The sequence below is a fragment of the Dasypus novemcinctus genome, chromosome 3 (genome assembly GCF_030445035.2).
Source record: "Dasypus novemcinctus isolate mDasNov1 chromosome 3, mDasNov1.1.hap2, whole genome shotgun sequence".
NCBI classification, from domain to species: Eukaryota; Metazoa; Chordata; class Mammalia; order Cingulata; family Dasypodidae; genus Dasypus; species Dasypus novemcinctus.
In genome coordinates this window covers 140,909,341-140,928,332 of record NC_080675.1, presented here as the reverse complement: position 1 = coordinate 140,928,332, position 18,992 = coordinate 140,909,341, and the positions used below count along the sequence as shown (strand labels likewise).

Sequence of the window (18,992 nt, the reverse complement as noted above, 5' to 3'; positions counted from 1 at the left end):
GACAAAAAGTTTACAGTTAGCTTGGAATTCTTGTTAACTTCTAAGGCCACCCGTGATGAGGACATTCTAACAGGGTTTTGGTTTTTGGATTTTTTTTTTTTTCATTTTTCCCTCCCCTGAAGAGTGGTATAAAAACAAAAGAGGACAAATAGTTTCGAATCTGGACTCTCAAATGTAATGAGAGTCTGATGTAATTTTTTAAAACTAACCTGGATATGTAAGTTAAATCACAATAAACCTAATTCACTTAGAACCAAACTGATCCATATGAAAACACAATTGGCTGATTGTCATGTCTCCTTACCACTCCCCAAATTCCAATATTTAACCTGAACCTGAGGGAAAGCCAATGTGGCTCAGAGGTTGAGTGCTGGTTTCCCACATACCAGGTCCTGGCACCAAAAATTAAATAAAATTAAAATTAAATTAAATTAAAAAATAAAATAACCTGAACCTGGAACCCATGCAGATTATTCACTCAAATCAATTGTTCCACTTTATATGAAGAGTAAATGCACTTTCAAACACCTAAAATTCTGAACCCTTCTTCATAACAAACTCAAAATAGGTTCAGAAAGGTACTTATTTCAAGGGGACTAGTCTGTGGTTATTTTGAAAACTACTACTTTTAAAACTGACATTATGATGCTTAAAAATAGTCCCTCCTACTAAGGATCATGAATCCTTTCCTCCCCCATTTCCTTCCTTCCTCTTCCTTCAGCCACCTAGGAGACAAGGGATGTTAGACGGATTTATTTCCCAGAGCTTCAGACTACTGTTTGAAAATAATTTTATTTTAATACATTTGATAGAGTTACCAAAATTTAGTGATACGTAACCTTGGATAATTTTCAAACCAAGTAAGTGTTCTAAATGAAAATGCATGGTACATAACACCATTAAAAAAATGTGAGTAAGAATAAAATCTCAATCACCTCCTTCCACTCTAACCACGTGAACTTTGGCAAGTTCCTTCCCCTCTCTGGGTCTGGTTTCCTCATCTATCAAATGAATGCAAGGGACTAGAGGATGTGTAGGGTCCCATTTAGCCCCACAGGATCTGTGTCTGAAGAGCTGAGCAGCTGCTTCCTATTTTCCTGGCTCCTTGGAAAGAGCAGGAAGAGTCCCTGGCCCAGAAGGCCCCTGAGAAGCTCTCATTAACTGCTACTGAGAGCAATTCAAGATGAAAAAGTTATAAAATCTATAAAGTATTCAAAAGAAAAAAAATCAAGTTATCACATTTTGCAGATAACACTAGTAAATCGAGAAATATATATTCAGTCAAAAGACTGCTAGATATAATAAGTGAATTTACACACATCTACAGGAGATAAACATCATAAAAATCAAACCAGAAAGAAGATGAAGGAAACAAATTAGAATACTTTCAATCACAACAGATCAAAATTGTATGTTAAGTACTTGAAATAGTATCAAAACATAGGAGAATTATTCACAAGAAACTGTAATAGCATAACCTGAGATCTGGATGAAAACATTAAAAAAAGGATAGACCATAGACATTTTTTAGTTTTTTATCCCTACCAAATTAAAAAAAGCAACAAATTATAATTAGTAACACTATGTAAGAATGAGTTAAAAAGACATTTCAGAAACAGATCAAAATACAATAAAGACCACGTAAAGGTAAACCTGAAAATACAATAAATGGATAAATAAATCATATTTAATAAACTCTAACAAAATACCAGAACTTACTGTGGAGAAAAATTAACTCGAACCCATACCTCACACCAAATGCATCTATTAAACCAGATGGGATAAAGAGATGAACACATAAGGGAGAGAAAGGACAAGAACTAAGCAGCGTACTCCTGCTGGTTGTAGAGAAATGATAGATGTCTAACTATTAAAGAAAAGTAGGCTATCCCATACAAAAGACATGCTTTGAAGATAGAAAAATATTTTTTCTTAACATAAAAGGAAAAGACCATAAAGGGGAAATATAACTATCATATAATGTATAAAACTTTAAAATACAAAGCATATAAAAACTATTTAAACATAGTTCCCCAGAGGGGAACGAAAGTTTGCATGTGACTAAGAACAAAATGCTCAGCCTTTTGAAAGCCATCCCAACCTACCTCTCCGGCTTCATTTCCCACAACCTGCACAATGTATCCATCACACTAAACTACTTGCAATCTCCACACATCCCAGCTTTCTCACTGGGTGAAGTCGCTCACCCAGTGCTCTCTTCCTGCCACACCCTCCCTTCATTCCCATGGAAATCTTAGCCATCCTTCAAGACCCAGTTCACATGTCATTCCCTCCATGAAACCTCTCCTAATTTTTGCCGCTGGATTTATGTTCTCCTTCCTAAGAACCCTGACAGAACTTTCTTTGTTCCTCTTCTTTGGGGGCACTTTTCTTCCTCTGCAGCCATGTGTTTCCTTCTTCTCATCTTCCTGCAACCTGTCCTCACTCCCCCCTCCGCCCACAAGAGATTTTAAGATCCTTGGAGATGAAAACAACCCTATTCATTTTTCAGCCACCTACTGGCACAGTGACTTACATTCACTAAGCATTCAATAAATATGTTTGTACTGAATTGATGAAATAAAAAACTATCACGTCAAAAATACAAATGGTTAATAATTAAAGGCAAGTAGAATGACCTTTAAAAGAGTCCTTAAATGGCCTATTAAAACTATTAAAAAACACTAAACTTTACACACACAAAAAAGTCCTGAGGCTTGAGGAAACAGTTGAAACAAACATTATAAATCAGTTCAATCTTTTTTGGAATATATTCTGTTAATATGTAACAAACAAACAGGTAACATGGTTCAGTGCCTCTGATGTGGTAGATGAATTAATCTAAAAGCAAAACAAAACAGTTCAAAAACATTTACAAGAGTATTAATAGTAAGAATCTAGCAGTCATCTAAATAATCAACAGTGTTGCTTAGTCAGACCCCATCAAACTCTACTTTGCAGACAATAAAAAATTACAAGTATGAGGATTATGTCCTGTGTAAAATTCTGCCAAAAAAAAATGTACCTGCTGATTACAATTCTAATGGAAAAAACAAAAGTTAAACTAAATAATTTATGTCAGTAGGTTCTTTAAATGGTGCTTCTTCACAATTAAGAAGAAAAAAGATTTGGCCTGACCCAACAGGAAAAATTTAAAAAGAAGTCACTCTACCCCTGGTCCACTTTTTCTTCAACCCCCAGGTAACCTTCTTCCAAATCTGACTCTCTTGCTGACATCAAAGCAGGATGCCCCTGGGAGCAACACAGGGAAACTGGAGGCAAGAACAGCATTTCTAGCTGTGGGCCCTGCACCAAGATTTGGAGAACACCTGCTATTTTAAAACAAAACACCATTCACCCTCGGGGTTAGCTTAACAAACAGGTATGTAAGCCTCCAAACAGCTCTCCTGGTCTTTGAGGCAACAAAACCAGGACACAGAGCAAGAAGTTTTTTAAAAAAATTTTTAATTAAAAAAAACCTGAGAGAGTAAGAGATCAGGGTGATTTTTTCAAAATTGACAGCTCCTAGAAGGGAAAAAATAAAATTGAGACCCTTAGGCCTGTGGGTTCTGTTTTGTTTTGTTTTGTTTTCTCAGCATGTCAATGATTTACTGTATCAGCAGCATTGTAGGTTCTGGTACAAAAAGGCATGGTCCCTAATTACCAAGTTAAGAGGGGAAAAAAAGACACAAAAGGAACATTCAGTGAATAAGACAGCATTATATAATAGGCAATAGAGTACTAAAATGTAGTTCATTAAATATGATTGGTGGTTGTTTTTTTTTTAAGGAGGTACTGGGGATTGAACCCAAGACTTCATACATGAGAAGAAGGCAATTCCCAGTAAGAGGTGGTTTTTTCATTTGTTTGTTTTGTTTTCAGGAGGTACTGGGGATCAAACCTGGGACCTCCTATATGGAAGCAAGCACCTAACCACTTGAGCTACATCCACTCCCTGAGATTGCTTTTAACATGTTTATTATATAATATAGACAAGAATTACAAAAGGATTTAGGGAAGGGAGAAAGCAAATATGAGCTGATATTTAAAAGGACAGAAGACTTGGGGTGGATTTTCTTCTTTGGGTATTTTTTTTTCATTTACTATGAAAAAAAATGGAAAGAGTGTCATCCATAAACTAACCAACTAAATTCAATAATTGTGAACATTTTGCCCATTTGCTTTATTCACGTGTGTATGTATATGTGTATATATACTTTTTCATCTGAGTCACCGCAAAATTTTATTTATCACCCTTGAATAAGAACATTCTCCTACCTAATTATAATAGTATATCTTAAAAAATCAGCAATTTTCTTTTCAAATTTCTGCAATTGTCCCAACAACGTATTTTCCCCTCCCCCTCCCTGCTGTTTTTGCTGTCTGTGTCCATTCACTGTGTGATCAACTGTATCTATTTCTCTTGTTGTCTTCTCTTCTCATCTTTCTCCTCTAAAATTCACCAGGATTAGATCCTGGGGACCTCTGATGTGGAGAAAGGTTCCCTGTCAATTGTCCCACCCCAGTTCCTAGTCTCTACTACAGTAGAAAGTCCTGACTCTCCCCTTGTCTCTCTTTTGTTGTGTCATCATCTTGCTCAGTGACTCACTTGTGTGGGCACTGGCTCACCGGGCAGGCACTTGGCTCCCCACAAGGGCACTGGCTCACCACGTGGGCACTCGGCTCTCTGCGCAGGCACTCACGTGGGCACTTGGCTCACCATGCGGGCACTCACATGGGTATTCAGCTCACCACACGGGCACTCGGCTCGCCGCACAGGCACTCTTTCTCTTCTTCTTTTTCACCAGGAGTCCCCAGGGATTAAACCTGGGTCCTCATATGGTAGGCAGAGGCCTTATCACTTGAGCCACATCCACGTCCTCAACAATGTATTTTACAGATGTTTCATCTTTAGATCCAGGATCCAATCAAGGTTCATGCATTATCTTTGGTTGGCATTTCTTTAGTCTCATATTCTAGAACTGCACTCCTCTCACCTTTTCCCCGCCATGACACTGACTTTTTGAAGAGACCAAGGCAGGTATCTTGAAGTCAGTTCCACATTCTATTTTGTCTAGCTATTTCCTCCCAATGTCATTTTAACTTGTCCCTCTATCCCTGTACTTGCTGTAATCAGGAAGGCAGGTCTCAACATTTGATTAGACAGAAGGGTTCTTTACAAGAGGTCCATGAGCTTGAATTGAAATTCAAAAACATTATTCTTGTGGGGACGTGTCGGTGAGGGTGTGATATATTTATTAAGTAACACACAGTATAGTATAGACTTAGTAATGGATTGGTGGTTTTCATCTGACTGGCAAAGAAATCCATGGAACAAAAATGGTTAAGAACCCCTGGATAAGAGGAAGGTTTAAGCCAGATTTTGTTTAAGGATAGGCAACATACACCATATCCAAATGAACATGGTTTATCAAAATTTGCAACTTGGCATTAAAAACAAAAGGTAACAGCATTTTGAGAAGATGTCAAAAGCTTGAGCAGATGTGGCTCAAGCAACTGGGCACCCCCCTCCCACATGGGAGGTCCCAGGTTTAGTTCCTGGTGCCTCCTGAGGAAGATGGGCAGAGGTCATCTGAGGGGCGGGGGGGAGAGAATAAAAATTCAAAAAATTTTTAAAAGCTGGCATCATTAACACTTGCTCTTTGGATAGTATTTCAGGGATCTTTCAATATGCTTTCATATACATTACTTCAGATGATGCTGACCTACCCTAATTCCCTTACAGGTTTGTTATATTCTCATCCCTACTTTACTAATGAGGAAAACAGAGGTTCAGTGAAGTTAAATGCCATCACAAGGTCACACAACTAAGACTTGAACCCAGATTCTTTAACACAGCACAGAGTTGCTCAGAACAGGGTACGGGAGATAAACTTAAGCTGGCTCTTGAAAGACGGATAGGGGTCCCTTATTCCACGCACTGTGGATGGGTAATGAGTAAAATGTGGTATGTGCAGGTAATTAATTACTCTGCAGCTAAGAGAAATAATGAACTAGATACACATATAGCATCATGAACAGATCTCAGAAACACGTACTGTGTTAAATGCTAAGGAAATATCAATACGCAAACAGTCATGGTCCCTTGCCCTCACTGAAGTTAAAGTGTGGTGGCAAAAACAAAACAAAAATTAAATCACACCGGAAAATGGAGGAGGACATTCCAGAGAAAGAAACCATTTGAGCAGCAGCAGACAGACCTAAGAAGTACGCTGAGGTTAAGGGGAGGGGAAGGGAGGAGAGTAGAGAGATCAGTCAGTATGGACCTCAGCAGGTGAGTTGGGAAATAAGAGGAAAATCAAGTTGGATAGATAAAGCAGGGCCAACTGCTACTATACCGAAGTATCCTCTTCCTTTCATTCAAAGATGCATAAATAAGCAAAAGCAGAATTTTGCAAGTTTTTATGTTCAAATACAAGTTCCATACATTTCCTTGCCATGGGCTAAGTCGCCTTTATGCATCTCTTTGCCATTTCTGTATCTGCTGCAATACCAGAGACCTTCTTCCAAGGACACAGGCTTCAGCAGGCATTACTTTTCACCTCAAGCTGTTTTCAAAAGGCAGCACCCATATTAGTCATTACATCAATGGCCCAAAAGCAGCCAACTTCAAAACCACCTAATCAGTGTAAAATCACTTCAAAAGCTAAAAATCATTATTATCAGAAAAGGTAATAAGAGACCCCAAAAGAACACATCAATCTGCCTCAACCTTTCTGTCCCCTTCCTGTGTGATGTATGTTCCTTACAAACCTGGCAGAACTGCTGATGCTATAAACTCTGTTCTGAATGCCATAATTGTGTTTTGCTACATAGAACAGGTCAAAATCCAAAATCTGTGGATGCCACCAAGGCCAAGCAACACACCTTCTGAGTCATTTGAGCACTGTATGGCTTTCAAAGCACTTTTTATTTTTCTATCTAGTTGCATCACCATCTTTTTGGTGCTATGCCTCTCCATGCTGCACAGGTCTGAGATGCGTTTTTTTCGTTTGTTTTTTTACCAGAGGGTCCTGGGGATTGAACCCAGGTCCTCCGTATGGAGGTAAACGGGAGCTCAACTGCTTAGGCACAGCTGCTTCCCCAAAGCACTCATATATGTTATCTTGTTTAATCCTCAGTAATCCGAAGTGGGGACTGTTCAACCAGTCATTTAATCAAAAGATATCTATTGAGTACCGACCACATGCCAAATATTGTTCTACACAGCAGGCAAGAACAAAGAAAAGGACCTGTCCTCCTGAGGCTTACATTTTAGTGTGGGGGAGGATGCAGACAACAAATAATTATATAAGACAATACCAGGTAATGGTAACTGCTACAAAGAGATATAAGGCAGAATAACAGGAAGCACTAAAGTAGAGTGGTCAAGGATGGTCTCTGAGAGACATCCGAGAAGAGGTCTGAAGGTATCTAGGAGGTAAGCCAGGTGGATATTTGGGAGAAGAGCATTCATGGCAGAAGGAAGGGCATATGCAAAAGCTCTGAGACAGGAATTTGTGGCTGCAGAACAGCAGAGAGGACAGTGTAGCTGGAGTGGATGAGTGAAGGGGACAGAGGTAGAAAATGAGACTCTGATAAGGCCACCATAAGGATTTTGGAAATCCTTATCACCCCCATTTTCCAGGTAAGGAAACTAAGTCAGGAAGTACAAAGTACTTGCCTAAGAGTAAAGAAACTGCCAAGTCTTAGGAAGTACCCTGCCTCTCTACTGAGATCTAAACAGGGTTCAAGGATCTCATGAAAATTAAAAGAGTTCTTTAAGAAACAAAGAGAGAGATTAAGTATGTGCTTCATCTTGGAAAGAGAGGCAGGTGGTCTAAAACCCAGCAATCCCACTACAAGGAACGAGTCTCACAAGGGTCCAAAAGAAGATGTGTACAAGGATGATGGTAACAGCACTGTTTAAGGCAGCAAGGGGCTGGAAAAAATGCTGATGTCTAAATCTAGGGGAATAAGTAAAATGTGGTACGTGCATAACTGATTACTCTATAGCCAAGAGAAACAAACTAGATACACATATAGCATCAAGCACAGATCTCAAAAACATGGTATTCAATTAAAAAGGTAAGAAACCAAAATATGACTGTGGTGGTCATTGCTTCTTTTCAAATAATCCTGGTTCTCTTCCTTCCAAGAAAATGGTAGGACTGTACTTTCCTACCATTCTGATGGTCATTACCACATGATTTGCTTTGGCCAATGAAACATGAGCAAAAGTGACAAGTGTCACTTCTGGGCAGAAACTTTATGAGCAAGAATGTGGATCGCATGATTCCCTTCTTAGTAAGCATTTTCACAGATGATGCCTCTATTACCCTGGGTTCTCAAATGACACCAATCTGCAGAACCCGCTGCTGACCTATGAGTATTAACCTACTGAGATTTTGTTCTTGCTTGTTACCTCAACATAACCTAGTTTATCCTGACTAATGCAGATTTACAGCACACTACCATTCAGTATCCTAACACAGAAACACATTTAACAACGCTATTTCCCAAGGGTACACATATAATCGGCAGAATTATGAGGCAATATATTAAATATCGAAGAGTGGGTGAATGAGTGCCTGTGAAATGAAATGGTGGGGGGCACAGGGAGTAAAGGGGGGAAAAATGAGAAAGTATAAGAATGTTTATTAAAGACATTATGCAAGTATTAAAAATTTCATGATTTGCTAGGTATTTGCATTAGTCAGTGAAAAGGGGTGCTGATGCAAAATACCAGATATCTGTTGGCTTTTATAAATAGTATTTATTTGGGGTAAAAGCTTACAGTTACAAGGCCCAAAAGAGTCCAACTCTAGGTTATTTCCTTACCAAACTCTATTGCCACGTGTTGAAGCAAGATGGTAAGCAACGTCTTCCAGGGTTCAGCCTTCCTCTTCCTCTTCAAGCTCCATGAGCCCAGCTTCCTTAGATCTCAGCTGTAGGTTGGCATAAGGCTTGTCTCTCTCCCAGGAGCTCATTTCTTTCCAGGCTCAGCCACTCTGTTCTCTTCAGAAGATCAGCTGCAAACTATCAGGCTAATGGTTCATCTTCCCGAGGCCTCTGCCATGTCTACTGGAGCTGTCTCTTCCTCTGTGTTCTTCTCTGTGTATCTACTTCTGTGTTCTTGATCAAGTGTCCATTTATATAGGCCACCAAGGGGACTCAACCCTGCATGCCCTACTCACATGGTCGAATCAAAGCCCAAATCTTGATTTAATCAAGGAAAGGTAAGGCCTTTTAATTTAACACAAAGGGTATCACACCCAGAGAAAAAGACCAGTTTACAAACATAATCAATATCTCTTTTTGGAATTCATAAATAATATCAAACTGCTACAGTACTATTCTAGGCACTACTTATAGAGTGGTGAATTGAAAGAATGAAGCCCTATGCTTATAGTTTATGGTATACACCCTAGTAAATATAGACAGTGATCACTGTCATTAAAAAACCAGCAGGGAGTGGATGTAGCTCAAGCGTTTGAGTGTCTGCTTCCCATGCATGAAATCCTGGGTTCAATCCCTGGTACCTCAAAAAAAAAAAAATTAGCTGGCATAAAAAAAGGGACCTTACTTTAGGTAGTCTGTAAGCATCTCCGAGGAATCATGTTTAAGCAGAGGTGAAGACCGCTTCTTCACTAGCTAGGGAAGAGGGAGGAATGATTCATTCCAGGCAAAGGGAACAGCATATATTATACAAGGGCCAGGAGGGAATATAGACCATCGCATGGAGGAAGTGAAAGAGGACCAGTGTAGTGGAAGAAAGGAGAGGCAGGAAGTGTGGTTAGAGGTGGGGATGGGAGGACCTTAGCAGGCAGATCGCTCAGGCTCTGGTGCCCACCATAAGGAGCCTGCATTTTAGTCTACTGCAATGCAACCACTAAAACATTTTAAGCAGGGAATATGATCTTATTTTCAATTTTCCAATTTATTTCATTCTACACTTAGGACCCTAGCAATATGCTTATACATTTTTGCAAAAGTTGCAAATGAAAAATATTTTTACTTTTTTTTTTTTTTCCCCCAGAACTCCCAAAACTTGTATGAACTTTAGATCCTATATAACTCAGCCCTGTTAAGTTAGAGGTAAATCCCCAGGTGCCAGGGAACCAAAGGCAATAAGCAATCTTGTCAATTTGGTATCAAGAGCTCTTTACTGCCAGTGGATTTTTTTTTCTTCTTCAGTTCACTTTGTATGATAATTTTCAAAACTGTGCTCTAGTCAAACCAGAGAAATCATTAAAACAAAAGAGCTCTTTCTATCTTTAGCAGCCCAAGATAGGGGAAGCTTTGCTTGAGAAACACTCTGGAAGGTGAAAGATGGAAATGTGGGGACAGCTTTTCCCCCAATAGAGCCAAGAAATTAAAGGGAAACAGTTCTTATTTGTCTCAGGCAGCCTACACAAAGATGCTTCCTATTGTAACAAAGCAATGAGTCACAGAGGTAGATGCAGATGGCATGGAAAACTAAGCTAGGGAGAGACTCACTTGGCTAGGAGCAAAGGCACCTTAACAGGCAGGCACGCATCACCATGAATAGAAATTACCTTTCAGTTTTTAGCCTTCTCAGCATGTACCCAGTAAAAAAGGCACCAGCAGCTAACATTTACTGAAGATTTATTTTGTATCAACTACTTTACCTGACTTTAATCTTCACAACCTCCCTAAGCAGTTCTTTCATTACCGCCATTTCGCAGGTGAAAAACCTAAACCTGGGCCTTAGAGAGGCTAAGAGACTTGTCCCAGGTCACAATCACAAGCAGCAGAAGGCTTCAAATCCAGGTTAACTCAGAGCCCAGCTTCTTAACAACTGTTTTCAGCCTCCCACTCCCACCCAAATTTCTCTGCTACCAAGTCCAGGGTAGTTTCTTCTTACGCTCCCAGTACTGTTTTCTGTGCATAAAATTTCTCCCTCTTGCAAGAATATAGCTGTGGTGTCATAAATACCAGCAGAACAATAACAGGTACTTCCACTTAGTACCCACCTCCAAATCGAACAGAATGATGAGCAGGCCACACATTCAGCCAGAATCCACTGTGGTCAAAACTTGTCCTGCCAACAGTGAGGGTTAATAATGAACCCTCTGCCCTTGAGAGACTTTTGGTTTAAGAGAACAAAATTCTGTACAGTAAAACTGAACAAATGTTTACAATGCAATCCACCGACCTGTACAAGTCAGAATCATGTAAAACAGACACTACAGGCCTGAGGGGGTGTCTATAGAAGGGGTCTGTTGGGAGCAGGTCTGGGGAATCTGGGTGAATTCATACCACAGGTCCACCACTAACCTTGTGGTCATTACAAGAATGGGCAGAGTCACCAAGTCAGCAGGTCCCCAGGCTGATAAAGTCTAGGGAGAGGAAGGATGGCTACATAAATCAACAAAGGGCAGAAGGTCCAGGTCTCCCTACTCTAGGGGTTCTTAACCTTTTTTGTTGCACGGACCCCTCTGCCAGTCAAGTGAAAACCACGGACCCCTTACTAAGTCCACACTATATTGTGTATTATTTAATAAATAAATCACACCCTCACCAACACATCCCCACAAGAATAATGTTTTGAGAATTTCAATTCAAGTTCACAGACCCCCTGAAATCTTTCTGTGGACCCCTGGTTAAGAACTCCTGTCCTATTCTACTCGTTTTATCAGCTAGCTTCCTAAAGACTCCAGTGTGCAGGTCAAAGGTAAGAACCTGACCTTTTCTGTTATTTTCTCTAGCTAGCTGGTTCTCTTTCACATAGTCTTGTCTCTCACCTAGGGCCCAAAAACAGTTGTGGGAGCTCAGAAGCCCCCAAGAAACAGCCTCGCCGTCATTTAATGGAAGAGAAAAAAAAAAAAAAAAGTACTGGTTTGTGAGCAACACTGGAAGCCATAGAAATGGAACACCTTGAGAGTGGTTTCCATAGCCATGGTGCTCAGGTCAGGAGTTTAGGGTTCCTGGTGAAATGAAGAAAGCCAAGGGAGTCAGTGATGAGGAGATGATTTGTTGAATAAGTGAGTGAATGAATGAATAAATAATTGAAGAGTCAGATAAATAAGAGGAGAGCTGCTGCCCTTCCGGGCAAAACAGTTCCCATGAAGACACGCAAGGACCAGAAGTCCCCAAAGCCAGCAAGGGAAAAGAAGGCGGGGAGGTCCGTGTACCCACGCCGGCACTGGGCAGGCAGCCGGCCCTCAGCCAAGGACTCCCCGCCCACAGGTGCCAGGCATCAAGGTGCGGCCGCTGCTCGCTGGTCCCGACTCCACACTTGATTCCGTAAGCCAGTCTCAGAGGCGCAGATGCGATCTTAAGCCTTTCCAAGGCATTCACCCCCTTCTCACCCTGTTTCACGCCGGAATTCCAGAGAATCACATTTGGAAAACAGCCGGGGGGAGGGGAGGGCAGGGTGAACGAGCTTTAATTTTCTTGGGGGAAGGGGGGTGGCAAGGAGCCAGGAACAACAGAAAGGGTCGGGAAAGGGGGCATTCGAGGCTCCTTGGGGCCACTGCCTGGTCTGAGTCAGGAACACAATCAGTGCTTAGTCACCGATATCTCGGCGGCGGGAGGTCCTCGCCCCCTGCCAGCCCGAGACAGAGGTGCCCAGCCCGACAGCAGCCCCGCGCGCCCTGGAGGGGGCGTCCCGGCCCCGCGCTCGCCGCCCACTCCGTACTCACTCCGCCGAGCTGGTCCCGTTAACCGCGGAGCCGTCCGGGGCCGGGTTCAGCTGGATGGGCGTCGGCTTCTTCTTGGGCATTTTGAACCCGTGGAAGGCGCTTCCAGCTCCCGGAGGACGGCTTCTTCCTCCCTCTGCGCCGCCGGAACCCGCCGCGCGGGGCCACGGGTCCCGGGACTGCCTTCGAGGAGCTAGCCCCGCACCGTCCCGTCAGCGCCGAGGGGCGGCGGCGGTCTCCCGGGACCCCCGCCCCACCCGCCCAGGGCCCGGCGTGCGGGAACCCAGGGGCTTCCCCGCCGGCCTGAGAGGGCTGCGCGTGGCGGCCCGGGATTCCCTCCCTCCTCCCTCTGTCCGCCGGTTCTCCGGCTGCGGCGGCTCCGCTGTGCGCGCACAGAACCCTAGGGGTGCTGCAACCCACAGAAGTGCCGCCGCCGCGCTCCGAGCAGCGGTCCCCGGGAGGGACGGGAGGGCGGGGGAAGGGCGGGGACGGGCAAGCCTCGTCCCACCCCACCCGGGGCTGCGGCGTCTCTCCACACCTCCACTCGGCTCCGCCCCATTGCCTCGCCGACAGCCAATGGGAGAAAGCCTCGGCAGCAGATGACGCGGAAATACGTCACGAAGCCTGGGCGCTCAGCCCCGGGGGCGGGCTCGGCGTGGGCTCCACAGCGCCCTCTGCTGCCCGGAGGCAAGTAGGTGGCCTCACAAGGAAAGAGGGTCTTGAGTCCTGGCTCCTGCAGTGAGCTGCCAGGTACGTTCGTCCCGGCCAATGCTGAGCGGGACAGAGTCCTGAGCGGCCTCCTTCTTTGCGGTGGCTGGAGCCCCTACGGTCGAGACACGTTGATGGAAATGGAATAACACAATAAAACAAAAATAAAATAAATAAGAAAAGGGCCCTTTCTCATGTGCAGAGGAGAGGCGTGTGGAGGCATAGCACACTTGTGGAGACTTTTAAACTGGCAAATATGTATAATTTTATGGTAATATCCACTATTGATGAGAGTGCAGGGAGATGAGTACCCAGTTTTAATATGACTGTAAAATGGCACAACCTTTTTTGAGAGCAGATTGGTAATATATATATTTTTAAGTCTTAAAAGTCTCTTTCATCCAGTAATTCTCGTTGCATGAAACTTAAAGAAATAACATGTGAATAAAGAGCTTAATAAAAAAAATTTTAAGAGGCACAGTACCTACTCAAAAATGTACATTTACGCTTCCCTTTCCCCTTCCTAAAGTATTCAGCTCTAAAGAAGGTACACAACTAAGTAAGCATCTGTGACAGAGCAGTCCAGAGTGTAGTTTCAGTGCCCCTGCAGGTGAGGAGGCTGTAGCGAGAGGGAGAGGAGGTGCCTCGCATGAAGGTGGGCAGGGAGCCCTCACAGGGTCTTCCAGCCCTAAAGCCCACGTAGGGACAGCAGGGCCTCCCGCTGGAAGAGGCATGGCAACTTAGATGAGAGATTGCTTATATACAGAATGATTGATCAAATAAGCAAACATGTTAAGGATGATGGAGCCAAGTTTCTCACTGTGGGAGAATGAAGTTGCAAATACGGAAAGGGAGAAAATGACAGGGAACCAAATGGTGTTGTGTTGGAATTGAAGGTATCGGTATGCAATAATGGTTTTCAATATATATAAAATAGTAAATGTGCATACATGGTACGTGGATGTGGGTCTGTCTTTATGTAAAATTTTGATATTCTTCATGGATGTATACCATTAATTTTGATTTAAAGAATTTTTTTCATAAAAATATTTTTTAGCTTGATTACTGAATTTTTTGGCACCCCTTTAAATTTTGCACCTGAGGCAAGCATTTCACACACCTCCAGTCCCAGTTCTAGTGTATGCACGTATGCATGTGTTCCCAAGCTTGTTCACTGAGTGGGCCTAAGAGTAGGGACTCCCCAAGAGCAGTTTTAGCTTCTAAATACCATTCTTCATTAAAAGAAGCTGGGGCGTCTTAGAGAAATGAATGATTCCAGAAGTGATCAGGGGACTCACAAATGAGCCTGGAATATCTTGTGCAAGACAGCAAGGAAATGCTCAAAAATGACAAAGACATTTCAAAAGGTACAGAAACCCCTTAAAGGGGCTCCCATTGGCCAAATCTCAGATTATTTGAACATTAAAATAAATAACAATGGGAATAGATTATCATCCATTGACTAAAACAAGTCCATACTGAAATAAACAAATTTAAAAAATAGTTTGATGAAGTACAGGATGTTTACATAATTTCAAAGTACCTCCTCACAAAATACCAATTAATTACAAAGGGGGAAAGAGTAATTTTACAGTAGTACTGGCTAATTCCACATTAATCAGGTAATCAAAATGAACATCATTCATAGGGGGACAAAGAGAAATCATATGCCACTTTAGAGGATGCAATGAGAATAACACAACACTGCTTTTTTCTGTGATATTCCTACCAAAGACAAATGACCTGAATCTAATCACAAGGAAACATTAGACAAATCCAAATTGAGGGGCATTTTACAATATAACTAACCTGTACCCTTCAAAATTGCCAAGTCCATAAAGGAAAGATCAAAGTTGTTTAAACTGAAGAAGACTCAGGACACATGACAACTAAATGAACTGGACGTTAAATAACTAAATATAGGACATTATTGAGAACATTGGCAAAACATGAATGGATCTTTGAGGATTAGATGATAGTAGTATTTCAATATTTGTATCCTGATTTTGATGATTGTCTTGTAGTTTTGTAAGAGTATGTTCTTACTCGTAGAAAATATACAATAAAGTTTTAGAGAATGAGGGGATATCATGTAGGCAACCTATTCTCGAATGGTTGAGGGGCAAAAGTTCTTTGCACAATTTTTCTATCAGTTTGTAATTGTTTCAATTTTGAAAAATTATTTTAAAGTTTATATTTATTTTTAAAAGATTAAAAGGCTATATATCAAATTATAAACTGGTGGTTATCTAGATGGTGATGGGATTACACAATAGTTTAAAATTTTCTCTATTTTTTTCCATTTGCAAATTTCCAAATTAACCATGTACAATGTTAGCATCAGAGTAAAATAATAAACACTAAAAAGTTAACTGAAACTAACTTTTTCCAATAATATATACTGAGAAGCAAGACAGAACATCTGAATTCTAATAGAGTTTTATATTAACTAATGTAAATAAATACTAGTGAAAGTTTGAGCAATTAATTGAACTTCTCAAGGCCTTATTTTTACCATGTGAAAAAAATGTGATGTTCCTTCCAATACCAAAATACTGAGTCTATGAATGCTGCTGCAAGGGTTTGCCTCCATTGGGTAATATTATTAAACCAAAAAAAAGACTGCCCTAGTGTGGCAGTTTGAAATTATTTTATGAATCCCAAAAAGAGAAAGATTATGTTTATGAACTAATCCATTCCTATGGATGTGAGACCCTTTCAAATGGGCTACATCAATGAGGCATGACTCAGGTTGGATCTCTGCCCTCTTGCTGGGTTTGATAAAAACGAGGCACAGATAAAGGAAGCCACCATACTTGACCCCGCAATGTGAGAGAAAAGACTCCAGTTTCATCCACAGCTGAGCTGCAAGGAAAGAAGCCTCACAGAGGCTCAAAGAGCTGAGGCCCAGGGAGAGATGAGCCATATGCCTGACAGCTTGCAGCTGAACTCAAGAAGAAAGTGGAGTAGCTGAGTCTGTCCAGGCCCAGAAAGAAATAAACCATATGCCTGGTTGTCCACAGCTGAGCTCCAGAAGATGGTATAGCTGGGAGGGTAAGAAAGAGATCTCAGCAGAGATGGGCAGCCATCTTGCCTTACTACATGGCCAGAAAACAGGATCAACAAGAGTTGACTTTGATGAGAAAAAGCACCTCTGATGGTGCCTGAATTTGAAAATTTCATGGCCTCAGACTGTAAGCTTTTATCCCAAATAAATCCCCTTTATAAAAGCCAACCCATTTCTGGTACTTTGCATCAGTAGCCCTTTGGCAAACTAAAACACATAATGATTAAAGCTTATAGACTACTCCAAGATAGGAGAATTTCCCTGATTTCCATTTCAGACAGGTGGTGATTTATCAGTTCTGTCAACTTCTCCTGAGTGCCTAACATAGGTGCTCATGAAAGGCTCATATAGGTGACAACAGGACTTAAATATATGTATGTTAACAGGTGGCCACAATTGTGATAAACCCTGTAACAAAAGTATTAAGTTAAACAGTATGAAGTTGCCAGTTTGTAGCTGAAAAATAGTCAAATATGGACATTTTCACATGGTTCATCCGCTATGTACATAATGTAGTGGGATTGCAAATGTGAGGAACCAAGAAATACAAGGGCAACCAATGATGAAAATGCGTCAGGACTGAAGACTACTTTTATTTTATTTTATTTATTTATTTTTTATTTATTCCCCTCCTTCCTTTCAGCTTGCTTGCTGTCTGTGTCCCATTCGCTGGGCGTTCTTCTGTGCCTGCTTGTCTCCCTTTGTTGTGTCATCTTGCTGTGCCAGCTCTTCACGGGCACAGGCCGTCAGCTCTCTGCAGGCATGGGCGAGCCTGCCTTCACAAGGAGGCCCTGGGACAAGAACCCAGGACCTCCCATATGGTAGACGGGAGCCCAGCTGATTGAGCCACAGCCGCTTCCCTGCTTTTGACTCAATCCTCTATAACTGAAGTTCAAACTCAAACAAAACAAATGAAAAAGCATGAACTTATGATAAAGAACATGAGTTTAATTCTAGTTCTGACTTGGGCTGATTATTTAATCTCCCTGGGCCTCAGTTAACTCACCTGTAAAATGAGAATACTACTGCCTACTATATCAAATCGTTGTGACCGTTAAATGAAATCATGAAAGAACAGTGACTAACACATAGGGGCTAAATAAGTGGTGACAGTGGTGAGTTCTTATCATGTAAGCATAATCTGCTGCAAAGAGAATAAGTGATAAAAGATTTCTGTAAAACAATTTGGTTTTCAAAAATATTCACATTCTTTGACTCAGTAATCCCACTTCTATGAATCTCTTGTGAGGGAATTATGAAAGCTTTGTAAAAGAATGTCAGCATGGTATTATTTAAATAGCTAAAATCTGAACTTCCAAATATTCAACAAAAGGGAAGGGATTACATCATTTCTGGCTGTTGGTTTGAGTATTTTATGTGGACCCCAGAAAATTATGTTCTTAAATTAAACCTATTGTTAATCTTTGATTAGAATAGATCATTTAAGGACCTTGATTAGATTGCTCCTGTTGGGAGTAGCCCAGGATGGGTCTTTCATTTTCTTTAAAGATTTATTATATTTATTTAGATTTTTGGTCCTGGCTTCCCCTCAAGTTGGGATGGAGAAAAATTGTGGCCACCGGCCTTTTTCCCACTTGGACACATTCACACCCTAGCTGTTCCCAGGGTTATACCAAAGCCAGCGGAGTCTACTCATCAGTAGCCAAAATTAGTGGCCAACCGTCTCCTCCTTCCCTGTTTTTGGGAAATGGAGCTTCCAATTCCAGCCACAGAATAGCTCTCAGGGCAGCTTGTGCTGCCAAAGTAGGACAGTCATCAGCCCCCGTGGCTTTGCTGGTAATTTCCCAGAGAGGCTGGTGCAGGTCCCCCCAGCTACACCTGCAATCTGATCTGGATAGAAAGAAGCCAGTCCTCACCAGCACTGTGAACCTCACTCCGCCCCGCTTCCCCGTGTGCCAAGAGCGGAGTTAAGATGGCAGCTCCCGGCCTCTTTCTTACTTGGATAGGCTCAAACTTTAGCCGTTCTCAGGATTATACCTTAGCCCATTGAATTTACTCATCAGTAGCTGAAATTGGTGCCCAACCGTCTCTTCCTCCCCTGATTTGGGCAAGTGACACTTTCAGTTCCAGCTGCAAAACAGCTCCTGAGGTGGCTTGTGCCTCCAGTGGAGGATAGGCACCGGCCTCGAGGGCATGGAGACTCTACTTACGAGTCTTCTCTGCAGATGGGCATCTCCTCCTTCCACTCCTTCAAGGACGTTGCAGGATGCTCTTCTGGCCTCCAGGAGCCCCCAAACAGGTGCTTCAGCGAGCTCCAGAGGGCTCTCAGTGTTTGCTAACTGCCCTGTAGTAGGAGCTGATTCTAGGAGCTCCGTACTCTGCTGCCACCTTGCTGGTTCCCTCTCAATGTATTTTTAAAGATGGGTATGAAAACCTCTTTTCATAGTGAAGTATATTCTAAGGTGCCAGGTTAAATACATTTATAAATGTGTGTAAGTTTAAAAGCACAGAAAAATCTAAACTCTGTTGCAATATAAGCAACTGAATAGTTTATTATCTTTATAACCATAAAAAATTTTTTTAAATATTTA

The 18,992-nt window shown here is 41.8% G+C and overlaps 1 protein-coding gene across 2 annotated transcripts in view; it reads right to left on the bottom strand.

Annotated features, from left to right (window-relative positions):
• MAP2K1 (mitogen-activated protein kinase kinase 1) overlaps positions 1-13,199 on the bottom strand; it is a 102,178-nt gene extending 88,979 nt beyond the window's left edge. The window contains exon 1 of one of the 2 annotated variants that reach the window (XM_004453133.4): positions 12,669-13,199. In XM_004453133.4, coding sequence (XP_004453190.1) covers positions 12,669-12,748 — 80 coding nt within the window. In that variant the 5' untranslated portion in view covers positions 12,749-13,199. Of the gene's footprint in view, positions 1-2,105; positions 2,443-12,668 lie in introns of those variants that run through there. The other variant, XM_004453134.5, reaches the window with a different exon arrangement.
• Between the last annotated feature and the right edge of the window lie 5,793 nt (positions 13,200-18,992).